The following is a 21,008-nucleotide window of genomic DNA, read 5'->3' as shown; positions in this document are numbered from 1 at the left end:
CTGAGATCGTGAGTGCCTTAAAACCAACGTCGAGATCGAGAGAAATGCGACCGACACCGTGCTGAGGATTTCCCGAACCGTTATGAATTCCGAAAATAACCCACGCGTGCCGTTATCAAGCTCAGAATTATTTGGAATGGCTAAAAAAAGAGCATTTCTTTTATTTTTTTACTTTAAGAAGACATCTTTGAATGATTTATAAAAAATTTATTTTTGTCATTTAAATTATATCCACTCACACAGCAAATATGCTACGATCAGTGCATCGTCCGGTACGCGGAGCGATAACATAACGCAGCAGCAGCGACGCGGTCACACCGCCTGCCACCAACTGCGCCTTGATGCACGTTGACGCGATGACGTCCGTGAGTCGCTGCGGCGTCCCGGCGGCGGACGCGTGGAAACTAACAAAGTGGGAAAAAAGTAAGAAGATGTTTCGTGTTGCCTGATCCAATCACGGTGGTGGGATCTGTGGGCGCGGCTTCGTCACTGGCCTATCAAATGACTAGTCGTTCACGAACAGACCCGCCAATGCGACGCCGCGCCACGCTACGAATCAGCAGCTCTATTACAATTAAAAAAAGGAAAACGAGGGAGCATGAGGTCCGCTGAAGCGGTGCTTTCACAGGGGTGGACCGGTGACACGTTTCGCCCGCGCGGCAGGTCAGACTGAGACCGACACCTAACAATTTTGTCTGCGGGAATCATTTTAAAATTATATTTATTATTCTGGTAATTGTCGGCAGTAATTTTATTTTATTTATTTAATAATTAGTTAATTTTGCAGGATGAGCCCAATTAAAAATTTATCAAATTGATGTTTTGTTTTTCTTCCACTTGATGTCGATTAATGACGGGCATGGATCCTGTGTTTTTCATTAAAAATACATTTTAATTCGGTTAATTTAAAATTTTATTTTTTAAAAAATAATAATATTTTTTTCTATATAGTTCTGATTGTAAATTTCATAAATAGATTAAATCCATTAAATTTAAACATACTATATTATAATCAATTGATTAATATCTGAACGCATCACTTCAAAATAATGTCGAAAGTCATAGCCAGAGGATTGCAATCTAAAATTGAAACATTTGTTTCCAATTTTCAGTTTGCTTTTGCAAAGGATAGAAACACCAGAGGCAGAGATTGTCACTCCTATGCAATAGAGTTCATCACAAAATTAAAGGCCATCTATGACAGCACATTATCATCGCAATTTTACAGCGACAAATCGAGCATCTATTCCATAAAGTCATGAGAAATTATTTGCTGCCAACTTTCTATGACAGAATATCAATCTACCAGAAAGTAAACAGGAGAGGCATGAACTTGAATAATGATAAATGTTATCTTTCCTGTTGAGCAGATCCAGATAGCTACCATCACTTTTAGACATTGTGGAATGACACAGGAATGGCAATTCATCAGCAAGTCACATCACGGTTAGGTACAATATCATTGAACGACCATAGAGACTCTTTTACAACAGTGTGCTTGATTAACGAGGAAACCCCACCAAAGGCATTCAATTATTTGTGATGACCCAGAATTTAAATCTCTTTTACAACGATAGGGCAGTGCACAAACATCATAATGTATGGCTGCTCTCAGCACCCTTCTTTGGCATGGCAGCAAGCTTGGTATACATTCTAGCCATCGACCGGTATCCTCTGACATCACCTGATCGAAGGAGATTGCCTGTATGATCATCCGAGATAAAAATGAGGAACAGTTTGATTTTTTCATGACTATATTTAATAGACAACTACGTGTTTAGATGTGCACATGAATTCAACTATATTTTTCCAGGATGGTCGGAAGGCATAGTGCAATTTAAGTTTAATCTGTCACTTGTAAATGTTCTTTCAAAGAAGATCGTATGTTAATTTTTGTATGAGTTAACCTGTTATCTTCTAACGACAAGTTGTAACTTATTAATTAGTGTATTGAGTGGTTCTCTATTAGATCAGCCTAGTGGATTTCTTCCACGGACAAGGAGGTGCCTAGGCATGCAATTATTTGGTCCTCTTCTGCTACTATTAAAGTGAAGGTTTTTCATGTGGTTGAACTCCTGCGATCTGTTGAGGAAGAAGGTGCCACTCAAAGATCTCACTTGTGTTCTTTGTGGGGGGAGCAGCTCTTGAGACCATTTTTTTCAAAAGCATGGTGGCTCTATTTGGTTGGCGTCAGATCCATTTCATCTTTGGTATTTCTTGGCCAGGATAAACTTAGTCAATTGAGCAGTTTAATCTATTCAGCTCACTTCCTAAGAAGATGTGGCAGACTTTTGGAGCAATTGTTCAAACTTGGCAACATTGCATCTGGAGGCAGCGATGTCCATTGGTCTTTCAATCTGATAATCCAGCAGATCTCCAAATCTGGGGAAATCATGTCTGGCTCTGGAGAATCAGAATACCGACTCCACTTCAGACAGATTATGATAGAGTGACTTTGCAAAATGCACTATCTATTACACATGTAATGGCTTTTTTTTTCACTAGCTTGCTCAACTATTTGTAGCACAGTGGTCTTAAATACTTTAGCACTCACTTTGTAGTCTCAATTTTATATAATGCACGAGTGAACAAATTCCACTCTCTAAAATTTGGTAGTTCTGAAATTGGATAACTAGCATTACCTGCTGCAACAGTTTTTGACAAATGCATTAGAAGTGTTGAGATAAAAGCATCTCATAAGTCATGCTAGCAAGCTCAAGGCAGAATAACAAGTCTTAGTAATCCCATTTAGGAATAAAATAATTTATTATCAAATTGGATCAAAGTAAGTAAAAGATGCCTAGATAAGTAAAACTTCGGAAACAAAAGAACCAACCTGAATCACAGTTAAGGGGGCTATCAGGTTCTGGATGAGACATTAAAGCAATAATAGCTCTGCAAACAGACTGGAGGGTCCATGCAGGACTCCATGCATTCTTCAAAATATCGAGACAAATTTCCCCTGTCTGGAAACATAACAGAATCAAGAAATTAGATTAATCAAGAAAAGTTACAAAGTAACTGCCAACAGCTAATAAGATATGTGTATATCTATGTCTGCAGCAAGAAAAATTAATATTGCATTCTTACAATTCTAATCTCTCAAAATATGCCACTGATATTGTTGGCATGCCTAATGACTGTCAATTTTACTACTAAATGAAATTTTTGGTAAAAAATATCAGAAAATAATCTTCCTGTTCCTATTGATGAGTAGAAAGTTTATCTTCTACTAATTTGCACATTAAATTTCATAGGCTCCAATAAAACAAACCTAATATCCATTTGATCCAGAACGAGTACTGACAGAGACCATTTACACAGTTGCACTTCTTTCAGGCAGATTAGCTTTGGCGTAGACCTCTTTAGCAATGTAAGTTATGCTCACAAAACAAACTACTGCAACTGTATGAAAAATTCTGAGTTCACACCTTTGAAAGGATACTATGATGGGAAAGTACCTGATTAAATGCCTACAGACGAAGAATTCTGAGTTTGAGCCTCCTATTTGAGAAAAAAAAAATTCAACCTAGGTTCCAACCATCCATTATACCAAAATACCCTTCATGTAGTTGTTAGTTTCAATCTTTATAATTAGATTTTTAAGTAATATTTATTAAAACAATAATTTCACAAAACCTCAAACCTATGATTATGTTACTAACTTCCTGCTAGTTATAATAGATTAGGTAATCTTAGACATTGGTGGTTTTAAGAGATTAGATAATTATGGGGTTCTATAAAAGAAACCCAATCCTGGCCATAAACTATTGCTCATAATTTATTTTTAAGTTCAATAGAAGCTTGAGTTCTCTTTGTTTGTTGCAACATCAACCACTATTAGTATTGAATTTCTAATTCGATAATTTGAATTGTTTTCATAAGTTTTGCTAAATTTAATTCTTAATAAAAGGGCAGTCCAATGCACGAAGCTCCTGCCAATGCAAGGTCCCAGAGAAGGATCTATCGCACGCGGTTTTGCCCTGCATTGCAAGCGACTATTTCTGCGACTCAAACCCGCGACCACTAGGTCATATGACAAGTATACCATTGCACCAATGCTCCCTTTCAAGTTTAATTCTTGATACCATGAATAATTTTAATTAATATAAAGATACAACTTTTAATTAACTTTTACTATAATTAACTTTTTACGTAATTATAATACACATTTGTTCTTTGTTTATATTTGTTGAATAATTTGATTACCACATATTTTAAAGATTAAAATGTTTGCAACCAATTAAACTTTAATTTTTAGCTTTAATCACTATTAAATTACTTTTAAATTGTATACCTTCTGTTTTGTAACAATTTACACTTATAAACTATTCAACTTTTACAAATAGAATGTTGGAATGAGGCAAATGAATAAATGAGTCATTCCTTGTTCCTTTGTAAACTAAGGTTTGCTTTGATTTTTAGAACAATTTCAAATTTAAAGGCCTGACGAATGTTGATTATTGAGGGTGTACTTTTGGTTTCTAAAAAATTGTATATTTTTATGGGTTTATATAAATTGAATTTAAAATTTATTTAGATGTTTTGTTGAGGACGTACTTTTGTTTGAAATTTGCTCATGAGCACTAAATAGGTAAATCCAAATTTTATTTGAACTTTAAACACTAAATATTCTTCGATAAGATTAAATAAAACTCATGGATGAAGTGAAAAATAAGTAAATCCAAAATTTTAAAAATTTTAGGAGATAAAATATTATATTTTAGATCTAAATTAGATTTTGAATTTTGTTATTAGATTTAAAATTTCAAATTCAAGATTTTTTGAAAAAAAAACTAGAATTTAAAATTTTGAAAATTGTTAATACCTTTAATTAACTTGAAGTGATTAGTGTTTTTTTAGAAAAATTAATCTAATATGATTAATACACAATTATTGCAATGATCATGTATTTTCACTGTTATTCCAATGAAATAAATAAAAATAATAATGAAAGAAAAATTAATTAATTCTTTTCATAATCAAATAAATTTTTATTTAATCAAGGCATCATGTCGAACCATAGTTGTTCCTTGATGCTTGAACCCAAGTTAGAAGAACATAACAGAAGAATCTTGATACAAGGTCACCAAACTATAGATTTTTCGTCGCTAACTAGCATGATATCTTAGTCTCTCCCAACATCACAAAAATAAAAACATGAGAACTTTTTTTCATATATGTTAGATATCAAATTTCATCCTATTTAAATTTTTACATTTTAAATTATTTTTTAAAAAATAAATAACTAATTAGGCTAAATCAAATCAATAATTTTGAATTTTAAGGTTCAACTAAAGTTATTTTAGGGTTAGGAAGAGCCTATAAGTAGAATGATGGTTAAGATCAAGTAAATCCCAAATGAATTCGATTTGGACTTATTTTGACTCATTTTAAATAAAACTAAGTTTATTTATATAGGATAGTTCGGGGTAATTGTATTTAATTAAGTTAGTGTATTTTTAAAAGGTCAAGAATTATTTAATTCTTTTTCTTCTCTCTACATGCACTCCTCTTCCCTATCTCTCTCGCTCATCACCCATAGCATCCGCCGCCACCTACAATGCTAATGTCGGCCACCCTTCACCTAACCAACACTTGTTGTGGACTAGACGGGCAACCCGCCAAAAAATAAAAAATAAAAAATAAAATAATATACAGAAAAAGTTGAAAATTTTAAGTTTAGGTTGCAAATTAGACGGGTCAAGCCCACAAGAACTTTTGAAGAAAAATAGCGGTCGCGGCATATGAAAAGGTGGATGTGTACCATGACTTTGATCCAAGTATATCTCTTTCCTTTATTTATATTCACTAACATATATGTCTCCTTTATCTATTTTTTGGTTTATTATTTTTTTATATCTTTACTTTTTTAAGTTGGATGATGATCCAATCATGGTGGTGACATTCCAAACTTACAAAAAAAAATGGCAATAAGATTTCTCTTTTTTACAAGTAGTTTATTGGGGTGTGAAAGAAATTGGAGTCAATTTGAAGGAGTAAGTAGTAATTCATAAATTATATTATCTATCCTTTCTTTTTGTTATTTTTGATAATTTTCCAATTGATTAGATACATACTAAGAAGTGGAATAGACTTGAGACATAAAGATTGAATGATCTTATATATGTCAAATTCAACGTCAATCTTATAAAGAAGAAGAGTAAAGAGAAATAGACGAAGATTTGCTTATATCAAGCTAGTGAAGGTTGGCTTGTTGATGATGGTGATGAAGATGAGGTCGAGTCGGGTTTGGAACTGGAGAATGGTCTTGGAGGCCACGAGAGCGGATAAGTGTTACAACCAAGGAGGAGTGCAAGGAACATCCCCATTAGAGAACTTATGAAGATTTAGATATATCAGAGGAGAGTGAAGATGTCGATTTTGAGTCCGATGATGAAAGGATTATGGATGTAGTTGATGGTGCATATGTTGATGGTTTAGAAGATTAGTTATTTTAGTCTAGTCCTTGTTGGCTTGTTGTAATGTTGTATTGAAATTGAATTTTAAACTTAAGACTTTTGGTAAAAGTAATGATATTACTTTTTTAATATTAATATGATGATGAATCTTTATTAATTATCTTGTTAGTTGTATTTATATATTTATTTGTACCTTATATAAATTGTATTATATGAAGCTTATTTATGCATAAATATCATTTAATCACATATATTACATAAAGTATAATGATTATTTATAATATTATGTATAAAAAATAGTAAAAAAAATTCATAGGCAGTCTAGGGTTTACAATATTGACAACAAACCAAAAGCAATGATATTACCTTTTTAATATTAATATGATGATGAATCTTTATTAATTATCTTGTTAGTTGTATTTATATATTTATTTGTACCTTATATAAATTGTATTATATGAAGCTTATTTATACATAAATATCATTTAATTATATATATTACATAAAGCATGATGATTATTTATAATATTATGTATAAAAAATAGTTAACAAAAAATTCATAGGCGGTTTAGGGTTTACAATATTGACAACAACATTCTCCATTATCAAATTGATGTAGCAAAAGAATGCTCTGAAACCAAATTGATATGACACAAGAAAATTTTGATATTAAACTAATGTGCGATCATAATTTAAGCCGCAATTGTATAGAAAATTAAGACGAAATTGATTAACAAGACGATAACTATTAAATAAAACAAAGATACTTTCATAGATTTGATATTAACAAAAAATAGGAAATAATTAAGTGGTTAATACAAAATATTCCATAGATTGGCTACCAAATTAAAAGATAACAAATGAAAATTGAACAATTACCAAACTCAAAACCAGAATTTAAAAATCGAAATTTGATTCTTATTCCTAATCTGCATCAGGTGGTCTATTATATAAATATAAATTGGTATTTCCTAATAACTCAAGCTTTTAAATGAGTGCTAGTCAATCAATGTTAATCTGGTATTGGAACAGGGGGTTTGAGCTTTGAATCCTGCCTATTATAAAAATAAAATCATACCTCTAGATCATGATGAGCAAGAGGGAGCTTACTGAAGCTAGAAGACCACTTTCATTGGTTCCACATGGGCAAATGTGATGATCCATGAAATATAAATTGATCTATTTCCTAATATCAAGCTTTTAAAATAAATGGTTAGCCAATTATTGTTAACATGGTATCAAATCTCTAAGCTCAAATCCTGTCATAAAAAATAAAAGAAAATATATCTCTATAAGCCATGATGGGCATCATGGCAATTACTTGAGTGGAAACGCTCCATGATCATTGGCCTCCCATGGACAAGTGCAGTGGTTCTAATAACTTGAGATTGCTTTTAGGTAAAGTGGTTCGCACCAATCAATGTTAAGAATGATCAATATATCAAGCGCCTCATGATGAAAATATTAGTGATATTTTCAACATTAAGTCTCCACATCATGTAATCAAATTGTCAGTCTCAACAAACTATTTCACCATCAAATTTCTGGAATCCCTAGAGAAGCTACAATTCATTGTTCAACTCACCATAAAATTTTTGTCCAGAGGTAACACATTCATGGAGATGTTACAATTTTAAAGAGTGACACACTTTCCAAACATATCAGCATGTCTAGAATCCATTATTCTGAATTGATAAGCAATACATAAAAATCTTGAAATGAAAAATAACAAAAACTTGAGGAACCAAGAAGCTACCTTGAAATGCACATTTGGATGAAAAATTTTGGTAAGGAAACGAACTTGTGGAGGTAATAGAGGATATTGTTCTGGAATAGCAAATGCAAGCTGAAAAACACCACCTTCATATGGTGTTTCCGAAGGTCCCTAATGCAGAAAAAGTCAGACAATCAAAGATTATAAAATAGTATCCTTAATCTTCAATTACACTTTACCTTTATAAGAGCAGTCCACTTAAATATGTTTGAATCATCACATATTAACTGAATATCTGGGTCTACCCCTTTCTCTCGTTGCACTTCCTTGTATTCCTTAAAAAGTCTAGCTCTTGATGCCTGCAAGTGATTGATAATTTATGCTTAGTATATTAAAAGGTGTAATTCCTCTTGATTAAGAAATAGCAGGTAAATGCTTTGGGTTAGGTAAAAAAAATATAACAACTCACATGCACAATCACCAGTCAAATAAGAAAAAAACAAAAAAACTAAACAATTGTCAAACAGTGAACCAGTAATATGGCATGGTTGTTAAACTCAGCTAACTGTACAGATTAGCTAAACCTTTGGAAGTTGCTAATTTCTCAAAAGAAATCACCGAAATTGAGAGATAATCAAGAAGAATAAGTAATTATTTGTAAATTTAACTTTTGGAAGTTGCAAATTTCTCAAATGAAATCACTGAAATTGAGAGAAAATCAAGAAGAATCAGTAATTATTAGTGAAAATCAGCCAATTTTTCACTGAGATAAAATCGAGCCAACTTATTCAATGAGACCTAGATCTAGACTTGGTGAGGAAAAGATGAACATGGTAAAGAGGAAAGTTGCTATGACATGAGGATCATTATCAATGGGATCCACTGTGTAAAGACACAGTCAGAGCCAAAACTGAGCTCCATGCAACTACGTGAGAATTTGAGCAGGACTGCATAGTCATAGACACCGGTTCGTGTTTGAGAGGATCAAATCCCCCCCTCTTTCAGTTCAGGAAGAAGCAACAAAACATGTGGGGAAATAAATTACAGTCTAGTATGCTTGCTGGGTGGCTAATTGGGTGCAGCAAGGTACTTAATGAATGTTTAGTATACTGCAAGTATTGTACGAGTATATGCATTAAATTAGATAGTAATAATAGTTTATTTGATAAAAATAATGCAAAGTAAAGTTAATTTTGAAAAGCATAAGATGAAGGACCTAACAAGCCAACTATGTGAATTAGTAATTTGTCACTATTATTATATATTTTAAGCCAACTATTTAAAAGGTCATTCCTGGAGAAAACTTAACTACCCAGTCAGTAGTATTGGATATATGTCTCAAGCATAGTATCAATAGAAAGAAAATATATACGACTCCTAAAATTAAGTAGTGGAAGTTAAAGAATGGGAAACAAAATATATTTAAAGAAAAGATAGGAGTACAAGCATTAGGTGAAATATACAGTGACTAATACGACATGGGATAAGATAGTATCAAAGTTGAAAATAATAGCTAAGAGTGTACTCGATGAATCAAAGGGACATGTACTACTAAGTAAGGAATCTTGGTGGTGGAATGCGAAAGTAGAAAAGAAAGTGAAGGAACAAACGAATAGTTTATAAGAAATTATATATTTGTAAGAATAAAGAAAATTTAAGAAAATTATAATAGCCAAGAAAGAGGTTAAGAAAGTAATAAATGAAGCATATAATGAAAATTTTGAACGATTATATAAAAAATTATATACAAAAGAAGGGGAAAGAGGCATTTGTAGAATAGCTAAAGTAAGAAAAAGGAGGACAAGAGATCTTATCTAAATAAAATGTATCAAAGATGAATGCATTAGGGTAATGATAAATGATGAAAAAAATAAAAGACTGGTGGAATGAATATTTTTATCAACTTTTTAATGAAAGTTTGGTGACCAACTTAACTTAAGTAATTTAAGTAGATCAAATGAGTATAGAAATTTAAATTTTTATCATAGAATTCAAATTTCAAAAATAAAACAAATTTTAATAGGATGCACAATGAAAAAGTCATTGAATCAGATGATATTCCGATAGAGGTATGGAAGTGCATAAGGAAATAAGGTATTGAATGACTTACAAAATTATTTAACATGATATTGAAAATAAAAAAATGTCTTATTAACAAAGGGTATGTATTACAATTCACTTATATAAGAATAAGGGAGACGTACAAAATTGTGTAAACTATAAGAGTATTAAATTAATGAGTAATACCATGAAATTTTAGAAAAAAAGTAATAGGAAAAAGATTAATGGAGACTGAAAATCAATTTAAATTCATGCTTGGAAGGTCGACAATAGAAGTTATACATCTTTTTAGACAACTAATTGAAAAATATCGAGAGCAAAAATAAGATCCGCACATGATATTCATTGACTTAGAAAAAACTCATGATAGAGTCCTAAGAAAAATTATATAAAGAATTCTAAAAAAGAAAAGTGTTAGTGTAACATATATAACTAATTAAGGTTATGTATAAGGATATAACGACTAGAGTAAAAACTTTAGGCGGAGTAACGTGAGCATTTCCAATAAAATAGGGTTACATCGAAGATCATCTCTAAGTTCCTATCTTTTTATACTAATTATGGACGAATTCAGCACACATTTAATACACGATACCATGGTGAATGTTGTTTGCAGATGATATTATTTTGATAGATAAAACACGTGAAGAAGTAAATGCTAAACTAGAATCTTGGTCAGAAACACTAGAAGGGAAAGGCTTTAAATTTAGTAGAATCAAGATAGAATATATGAAATTTAAATTTAGCAATATTAGACGTAATGAAAAAATTGTTAAGATAGGAGATGACGAGTTGTCTGGAACTGAGAAATTTAAATATTTAGGATTATTTTTGCAAAAGGATAGAGAGATTGAAAGAGATGTCTTACATAGAATACAAACAGAATGGTTGAAATGGAAGAAAGCGTCGGATGTTTTATGTGATCATAAAATACTTCGGGAAGTTTTACAAAAACACAGGTAGACCTGCTATGTGGCTATGACGAACACATGAGCAGAAGATAAGAGTTGCAGTGATGAGAATGTTAAGGTCGATGTGTGAACATACGAGGATAAATAGAATAAAAAATGATAATATTAGAGAAAAAGTCAAAGTTGTGTTTATAGAGGAAAAGTCTGAAAGACACATTTAAAATGGTGCGAGCATATACTTGACGGCTAATAAATATTCCAGTCAAACGATATAAAACTAAAACAAACACGCACATCAAACGAGGAAGGGACCAAAAAAAATTTGGTTAGCAACAATAAAACAAGATAAAATTTATTTAAGTATAAATGATGATATAGTAGGGAATAGAGTTCAATGACGTAAAAGGACGTAAACGGATCCATATAACTGGCCAGTGGGATAAAGATTGGTTATTGTTGTTATATTATGTATTTTAAGTAATCTGTTATTATATATTAATTATATAATTATATACTAATTGGCAGGATAAATAATCTACTTATTTGGCAATGCACGTTAGTATTTGCTAATCTGGGTGGCTGGTTGGGTGCACGTAGGTGCTTAATGAATTATTAATATACTGCAACTGTTGTATAAGTAATATGTTTTTAATTAGGAAGTAATCAAAGGTAATTTGATGAGATAGTGTAAGATGAGATTAATTATGAAAGACATAAGATATTAAGATTAAGGACCAAACAAGCCGACTATGTGAATGAGTAATTTGTTATTATTATAAGTATATTAAGTAATCAGTAATTATATATTAGTTATTTGTTACTTGTACTCATTAAATGAGAATCAGTAAAATATATTTGATTAATATTCAAGATAATTATATCATTGGTTAATATTGGATTAATTAGAAACAATAATAATACTAATTAAATTATTTAATTAATTAATCTTGGAATTAATAATATTAGTAATTACATCAATTTATCAAATTAAAATTAAATAATTGATATCTTCAAATATTCTATTATTTATTTATCTAAATTGTATTTAAAATAAATAATATCACATTATAATTAAAAATATTAAATTTAATACCAAATTAATTTTTAAATAAAAATATTTGTTCATCTATATTGATTATTGCTACTGAAATATAATAAGAATAAAATATATTAAGGAAAATAGTAATAGAGCTAATACATTTATCATTAATCTGAGATCAATATCAAACTGAACAATTATGAATTATAATACAAATATAATTTATTTATTTATTCTTGGTTTTTGAATAATTGTGATCCATCGATCCTAACAATCTAATGCAATGATGCAAAAATATTTCAAAGGTCTGTTACATTTTGACAACCATGGAATGCATAATCTAAATGGTATGCCACCGATTAAACTGGCCTATAACGTTTCAAGACCACATAGTTTTGTAACTTTATCCCTCCATGTAAAGAGAATAAAAGTAATCAGGTTCTCTACTATGTCCCTATTGACTACTAACTTTGTTTCCATAGAAAATTTTATATCTTTAATTATGTGATTTTCTAGAATACATTTGAGCCTAGCCAGAAATTCAGCAGCAGCAGAATGGAAAAAAAATAAATAAATAATGAACAGATAAGAGTTTTGACGTAACCTGCATGATTCTTGCTGATGAATATGCGCTGGGACCGAACAGTATTGTATTGGAGTATGGTCTACAAAATGGAAAGGATCTCATAACAAATAAATTGATGCGACTAAAAAGATAAGTAAACAGTAGATTACAAGTTGTATCGGACACTATAACTGGTCAAAAAAGTTTCTATAAAAGAAGATTTAATTAAACTAAAATAAGGATTTAAATCAACTAACATGCAAATAGAATGATTTTGACAGTTGACTAGATGGTGATACAATTCAATTAATACTGATACAATCGACTAGATGGTCATTTTACTCAACTAAATAGTATATTGTTGGGTTTTTAATGTTAATATTTTGTATGATGAGTCGTTTGAAAGCAAACGTCAGTTGACTGAAGATCAAGGTTTAAAATTTCGATCCGTGCCGAGGTTTCAGTCTCAGACCGGAACGATACGGTTTCGATATCGTATCGTGCCTTGCCGATACAGTTCCGGTATTTTTTATTTATCTATAGTAATTATAAGATAAATATGTTTATTGTGTATATAAAAATAAGTTGTATATTGATTTATTATAAGTTCTCAATTATTGAATAATTTAATATTATTAGAAAAAATAATTTTATTTAAATAGAATTAATATATCAATAATTCAAATTAAAATGGAAGTATAATAATAATAAGAATAAGAATAATAATAAGAATATAAATTAATACAAGATATTACTTTATATTAATAATAATTATATAAATTAACTATTTATTCATTTAAATAATTATTAATTAAATAATATATATTTTAAATAGTAAAAAATATCAAGTAAATTTTTTTAAAAAAATATCAGAATATAAATATAATTTATTAGAATTTTTTTAAAATTTTTTAGAATTTTTTTAAAAATTTAAAATAATAAAAAATATATTAGAATATAAATAAGAATTATTATATATTTTTTAAAATTTTTAAATGAAATTTAAAATATTATTTTTTCAGAATATTAATTAATAAAATTTATTTAATTTTAAATATATTTTATTATGATAATTTAATTAGGGTTTATAAAAACCTCTTCGAAATATCACACATCCTCCTCACATCCTTGGGAATTGTTTAAATTAATTAAATAAAATAAATAATTATTAAAAACAGAAAAAAATTGCGTACCTGCGTACGTGAGGTCGATCCCGCTGGGGGCGTCCGACGGCGCTGGAAGCGTCGCCGGACGCCTCCAGCGGCGCCGGACGCCTCCAGCGGCGCCGGAAGGGTCGCCGGAAGCGTTCGACGACCCTACCGGAGGCTTTCGGCGGCACAGAAGGTGTCGCGGGATGCCGCCGGAGGCGTCCCACGTCTCCTCCGGCGCCGTCGAGACGGGGACGCCTCCCGTGCCGATTTCGACCGCCCGGTGGATGATAAAAACCGTCCGTGCCTCCCGAATGACATTTCAAACCTTGCTGAAGATCTTACTTTCATCCTTCTGAATTGAAGGTTGGAGTCAAGGGAATATAAGCTCTTGGAAATCTTTTAGGCGCTATGAACTCCCGAAAAATATCTAAAACTTCTATACTCATCAAGATCAAGTACCCAAAGGAATCCAAGAGCTTGAACCAAGGTTAAGGCTTCAAGCACTTGGTAGTTTACCTCTTTTCTTTTCTTTTCTAGTCTCCCAATTTCATCTTTATGAAAAAAGTGAAGATTCCTTATTAAGAGAAATCTTGGATGGGGTCAAGCGCAGAGAGAGCTTGCAAAATACCATTATTTAGGTCAAGGTGTTATCTTTGGAGGTTGCAAACCTATTAGAAACTTACCCCATTGACTCATTTTATAAGGTAGTAGGCAGTGGTAATGGATTTGCAAGAATCATCATAGGTTGTAGAGTAAGAGTAAAGCACTAAACCACACTAGATATTTAGAAGGCTTTTGCTATTTTCACCAGTCCCAAGTCCAGATAAAAGAGAAGGGTTGCGTAAGGTTGCCAACCAACGTTAAACTATAGCAAATGATCAATAAATAGATCCATTAAACTATTGTGTTAATGTTAGATTATTCTCCGGAAGGAACGCGTTGTAAGGCCTGACTGTAACGTCTCAGCAAGGTCCGTTACATCTCTAGAATTCAGGTGTGGTGCTAAATATGCAAGCGTTCACGTTACAGAATCCGACTGTAATATATCAACAAAGACCGCTACATCTCCATGAGAATTTGGGTGTAGTGTTAAAAAGGCAAGAGTTCTCACAACATATGTGGAATAAGAATAAATATTATAGAAAAACTAATAGTCTAAGATTTGGAACATAGAATAGAAATGGGGGTAGTAGATGCAATGATTAAGAGAAGAATTAGTATTTTGTGTGTACAAAAAATAAAATGGGTAGGCGAAAAGGTAAAGATGGTAAAGAACTTGGATTTTAAGTTATGGTATACAGGAAAGAGCAAAAGAAAAAATGGAATGGGTATTGTTGTAGATAGTTTGATAAAAAAAATGAAGTTATATGAGTAGTTAGAAAAGGGGATAGAATTATAGCCCTTAAGATAATAGTGGCAAAAAACACTATGAACGTAATTAGCATATATGCACAACAAGCGGGATTAGATGAAACTACCAAATCAAGATTTTGGGACGACCTAAATCAAATATTACAAAATATTCCGCCAAATAAAATGATTTTAATAGAAGGTGATTAAAATGAACATATCGGAGTGAAAAATGAAGAATATGAGAAGGTAAATGAGAGTTATGAATTTGAAATGAGAAATGAAAAAAGGAAAACTATATTGAATTTTGCGATAGCATATGTCATGATATTAGCTAATACTTTAAAAAAAAACCACTTTATTACATTCAAAAGTAAGAATAATAAATCATTTGTAAAGATTACAAGGTCATCCTTGAACAAAGTTTAATTACCCAATATAGAGTAGTAATGTTATATATACGCCTCAAGTATAGTATCAATAGAAAGAACATATGTGTGACTCCTAGAATTAAGTAGTGGAAGTTAAAGGATAAGAAGCAAAATATATTTAAGGAGAAAATAGTAGTACAAGCATTAGGTGAAATGCTCTAATATGATATGGGATAAGATAGAATCAAAATTAAAAATAGTAGCTAAGAGTGTACTCAATGAGTCAAAGGGATATGCACCACTAAATAAGGAATCTTGATGGTGGAATAAAAAAGTAATAAAGTGAAGAAAAAATGAATAACCTATAAGGAATTATATATTTGTAAGAACGAAAAAAAATTTAAAAAATATACAATAGCCAATAAAGAGGCCAAGAAAGTAGTGAATGAAATAAACAATGAAACTTTTGAACGATTATATCAAAAATTGGATACAAAAAAAGGAAAAAATATTTATAGAATAGCTAAAGTGAGAAAAAAGAAGACAAGAGATCTTACCCAAATAAAATGTATTAACGATGAATATAATAGGGTACTAGTAAACGATAGAGAAATAAAAGACTGGTGGAATGAATTTTTATCAACTTTTTAATGAAGGTTTGGTTACCAACTTAACTTAAGTAATTTAAATAAGTCAAATGAGTATAAAAATTTAAATTTTTATCATAGAATTCAAACTAGAACAAGTTTTAAATGGGATGCACAATGGAAAAATCGTTGGACTAGATGATATTCCAATAGAGGTATGGAAGTGTCTAGGGAAATAAGGTATTGAATGACTTATAAAATTATTTAACACTATATTAAAAAAAATTGATCAATGGAAAGTAACTACTCTAGTTCCTTATATAAGAATGAGAGAGATGAAAAAAATGCATATTGTTTGCATATAATATTATTTTGGTAGATAAAACATGTGAAAGAGTAAATGCTAAACTACAATCTCGACGAAAAATACTAAAAGGAAAATGTTTTAGACTTAGTAGAATAAAGACATAATATATGAAATTTAAATTTAACAATATTAGACATAATGAGACAATTGTTACGACATGAGATGAAGAGTTGCCTTGAACTGAGTGTTTTAATCATTTAGAATTATTTTTGCAAAACAATAAAGGAATTGAGAGAGATGTCCTACATAGCATAGAAACAAATGGCTCAAATAGAAGAGAGCATAAGATGCTTTACATGATCATAAAACACATCTAAAACTTAAAGGAAAATTCTATAAAATTATACCTGTTATGTTATATGAAGCTGAGCGTTAGGCTGACTCGAGCACATGAGCAAAAGATGAGAGTTATAAAGATGAGGATATTAAGGTGGATGTGTAGGCATACGAATAGAATAAGAAATGAGAGCATTAAAGAGAAAATCAAAGTTGTATCTATTAAGGAAAAACTCCGAGAGACACGTTTAAGATAGTACGGATATATACTTAGACAACCAATAAATGCTCCAATTAAACTATGTGAAACTATGGCAAACACGCACATCAAACAAGAAGGACAAAAAAAACTTAGTTAGCAACAATAAAATAAGATAAAATTTATTTAAGTATAGATGATGATATAATAGGAGATACTGCTTAATGACAAAATGATCCATATAACCGACCCCACCTAGTGGGATAAGGTTTGGTTGTTGTTATATGCTATTTTCTTTTGTATTTTATTTCTATTGTGATTTCAACACTAATTATTACACGCACGCACATATTACTAACCTTGAATTTAAGCTTGTATTTATGCATGGCTTCATTGAAAATTTGAGTGTATTCATCCTCTTCTCTAGCTGGCCATACACAATCTTATATTAAGGAGACGGTGAGCTAAGTTTGTGAATTAGGCTAAGGGGGATCAAATACAAGTTTCAAAGTGGATCTGGACATAAGGTGTGGCTTGACAACATCCTCAAAGAAGAGAATGATCTTTCTCCCTTTGGAACTAGATAGAAGAATTATGGACCCAACTTGCAAAGGAGGAACTAAGAGTAATGTGACCATTAGTAATGTTGTTACCAATATATTTATAGGTAGCCCTTTATTCTTGTGTCCTCCATTAGCAATCTTGGTATTTCCTATTTAATCATGTGAAGGTAATTTCCTGTTGCTCCAGGTTGATGATTTTTGGTGGGATATAAATGTTAAAACAGATTATGGGTAGTTTCTTGTTTTGCTTCAGTGATAACATGTATTTAAGAAAGAGAATGCAATGTAAAATGACACCACGGTTTAACTATCCCCTCTTCTTCTTATGAGCATCATTATGAAGTAAAATACTCTTACAATGGATCTAAATGACTATTAGAAGAGATATCAGCATTTTTGAGAAGATACAGAGAAAACATTAGAAAATAAATTAAGATGGGGGTATTAAAGTCGATTAATTAACGGACTTAATAGTTAAATACAACAACCAATCTTTATCCGACTAAGTGGGATCGGCTAAACATAATAATAAAATGATAAATAAATTAGGCAAAAATTGTAAGTGGTAGAAAGAGCACAGGAGACCAAATAAAACTAGACATAAATAAATGACAGTAGTATTACTAGTTCTACAACATTTCATAGATCTCAAATTCTCAATGATAGGATGAGATTCATATAGATGATACCAACTAGTGGTGCACTGGAAATAATCAAGAAAAAAAACTTATCTTACTCTAGCTCATTGCAATCCACTACATTGAATAACTTTAGGTTCATCTGATAATTTTATTAACCAATCAGATACAAGTGCAACTATATTTACAAAGAAATGACACTGCGAGTATAAGGAGAAGGAATCAAGCATGGTTAAAGCTTTCTCCATGATCCATAATATTTTGTGAATCAAAATTAATGGCAAAGATGGCACACCCTACATGCTTCCAACCTAAACTCAAAATCATGCTATCAGTTTTAACAGAACACTTCTTCATCAAACCACAACACTGAAGCTATTTATGATCCAACAAGAATGGAAGGATACATAATATATATACCTAAAAGCAGCATGTCTCCTGACTAAAATTATAAGCCTTGAGTTCAGAGTTATTACTCAAAAAAGTAAATAAATAAAAATAAAGTTCTTGCTCTTACGGAACCTAATAAAACTGCTTAAGCAAAACATTTCCACAAATCTGACTGTGAAACAACTACTTTAAAGAAGTAATATTTAAAAAAAATCTGGTTTGATCTTTAAGCATAAAAAAACCCTAAACTTTAATGAGATTTAGGGTTGTAAATGAACCAAGCGTTCGTGAACAAGCTTGGTGTTCGGCTTGGTAAGAGCTTGTTTATGTTCGTTCAATATACATAAGATTAATTAAACAAACAAGTTTGAACAGCTCGTTAAGCTAAATAAAAGAGCTTGAACACATATGTATTCAGCTCGTTAATGTTCGCGAACAACATTCATGAACAATGTTCGTGAATAACGTTAATGAACAATGTTCATGAACCATATTCATTAATAAAAATCTTTTCAATATGCTAAATAAATAATAAAATAAAATAAATAAATTTAAATTATCAAGTTCAATAACCAATCAAACAAATAAAAGTTTCAAACAATCAAACAAGCTTGAATTGAGAGTTTGATAACATCTAAACGAACCAAGCTCAAACTAAGCTCAAGCCAAGCTTGAATTGAGAGCTTGATAACATCTAAACGAACCAAGCTCAAGCTCATAAAAAATAAACCAAGCCAAGCTTGAACACTCATTTCAAAAGCTTGGTTTATTTTAAGCTCGGCTCAGCTCGGCTTGGTTACCTTATCAAACAAGCTTGAACACCCCAAAGCTCGACTCGGCTCGGCTTGTTTACAACCCTAATGAGATTGAAGGATCCAATATTAGGAGCGATTCCATTAACGACGAAAAAAAGACTAAAATGAGATCGCACATCAAGAATGAGATCCAAAAGGGGGCAGCTGAGTCAAGTCAAAAACAAATTAAGTAATCTAAGTAAAAGTCATCTAAGAACATAGTTAAGAAGCCTAAATTAGACAGAAAACTAAAACACAATGAATCTACTTTAAAAAATTGTGGAACCGCCACATCAGCAGCCCCCTGGAGCCAGTCCCACGGATATGGAGGAAGATAAATGCAGGTATACAGCTAAAAGTGCATGACCGGGACGCTAACCCCAGATAATGACACCCCGAGCACAATGAATCTACTTAAAGACATAGCTATATGTTAGTTCAGAGGTTGATCTTGAAAGGCTATGCTCATCCAATGATACTTCATTAAATAGTATTTGTGAACTGAGCATTATCTGTGTTAATAAAATGCATAATTGTAGTTGCAGAACAATCTCTTAAAGTGAACAGAAAGAAGCATATCAAGGTAGCTATCACAAAGAAAAGAATGGGGACAATCTGAGAAACTATTGATACTAGGAAGTACAAAGGATAAAAGAAAATTGCATCACTAATCTTTGAGTACTGTTAGTTGATCCTGATCATAAAGATAAAGAAGAATAAAAAGGCTCAAAAATTGCAGATTAGACAAATGAAGCACGAGCAAAGAAACTGTCATCTTTCAAATTGTCATACTGCTGTGAATCTTTCATCCAGCTGGGTGGCATTTTAAAAATGATTCCTTAAGTCTTTTAGGTCCAACTTACAAGTTGCAAGATTTAGCATTATCCCTGAACCAAGAGATAGTTGGCAGGAAAATATCAAAGTAATAACATGGACATCAATGGATACATCATTATTTCAGAGTATGAAGCAAACTAGCAAGAACTAACAGAAGTTAACTAAATCAAAACTACATGATCACCGAGTCAAGGAAATTACATAAAATGCATTCATTGCCATACTCAATAGCTTTGCTGTAAGTACAAAAGGGCAAAAGGGCAGCAGGACAATGCTAAAACAAACAAGCCCAGATCTAGGAATACTGTAAATATAGAGAACAAAGAAATTCATCCGAGATATCCAAGGAAGAAAACAAGGAGAAATGCTCAGCTTAAAAACACGGTCTTTCATGGGGAAAAAAAAACAACAGTGAAGAATGCCGAAATCTTGCTGTTAATCAAATAAATACCAAAATCTTCCACGACGACCAACCAGACAGAAACGGATCTGTGCTGGATAAACAAAATCCCAAAATCTTGTTGTTAATCAAATAAATACCTGGAATACCTCTAGGGTTCTTCGCGATCGCGAGTCGGGAAAGCCGCGCCTTCGCGAGTGGAACGTCGCTAGGGTTCTTCGCCGAGTTCGAAAGCCGGAGTAGGGTTTCGCGGGACGAGAAAGCATCCGCTGGGATTCCGCGAGTTGGGTTCCGCGATCGTGACTCGGGAGTCCGCAGAGTTGGGAATAGGGGCGGATTGTCAATTGACAAAATTGTCAGGAGAAGTTTAAAA

The 21,008-nt window shown here is 31.6% G+C and overlaps 1 protein-coding gene across 3 annotated transcripts; it reads right to left on the bottom strand.

Annotated features, from left to right (window-relative positions):
- Positions 1–1,333: 1,333 nt before the first annotated feature.
- On the bottom strand, positions 1,334–20,992 carry LOC121984254 (protein PEROXIN-4). 3 transcript variants are annotated; one of them, XM_042537095.1, is made up of 7 exons: positions 20,785–20,992; positions 19,405–19,461; positions 12,752–12,812; positions 8,376–8,495; positions 8,179–8,307; positions 2,837–2,966; positions 1,334–1,702 (listed from the first exon to the last, which is right to left on the bottom strand). In XM_042537095.1, exons 3-7 carry the CDS (start codon positions 12,755–12,757, stop codon positions 1,593–1,595), a joined length of 495 nt encoding a protein of 164 aa, XP_042393029.1. In that variant the 5' UTR covers positions 12,758–12,812; positions 19,405–19,461; positions 20,785–20,992; the 3' UTR covers positions 1,334–1,592. The 3 variants fall into 3 exon arrangements, with proteins under 3 accessions (XP_042393029.1, XP_042393026.1, XP_042393027.1); XM_042537092.1 differs by lacking the exon at positions 19,405–19,461 and having other exon boundaries at positions 20,776–20,992; XM_042537093.1 differs by lacking the exon at positions 19,405–19,461.
- Between the last annotated feature and the right edge of the window lie 16 nt (positions 20,993–21,008).

This window comes from Zingiber officinale, chromosome 5B (genome assembly GCF_018446385.1).
Source record: "Zingiber officinale cultivar Zhangliang chromosome 5B, Zo_v1.1, whole genome shotgun sequence".
Lineage (NCBI taxonomy): Eukaryota > Viridiplantae > Streptophyta > Magnoliopsida > Zingiberales > Zingiberaceae > Zingiber > Zingiber officinale.
Note: the sequence above shows the minus strand (reverse complement) of the source record. Positions and strands in the feature narration are given on the sequence as shown.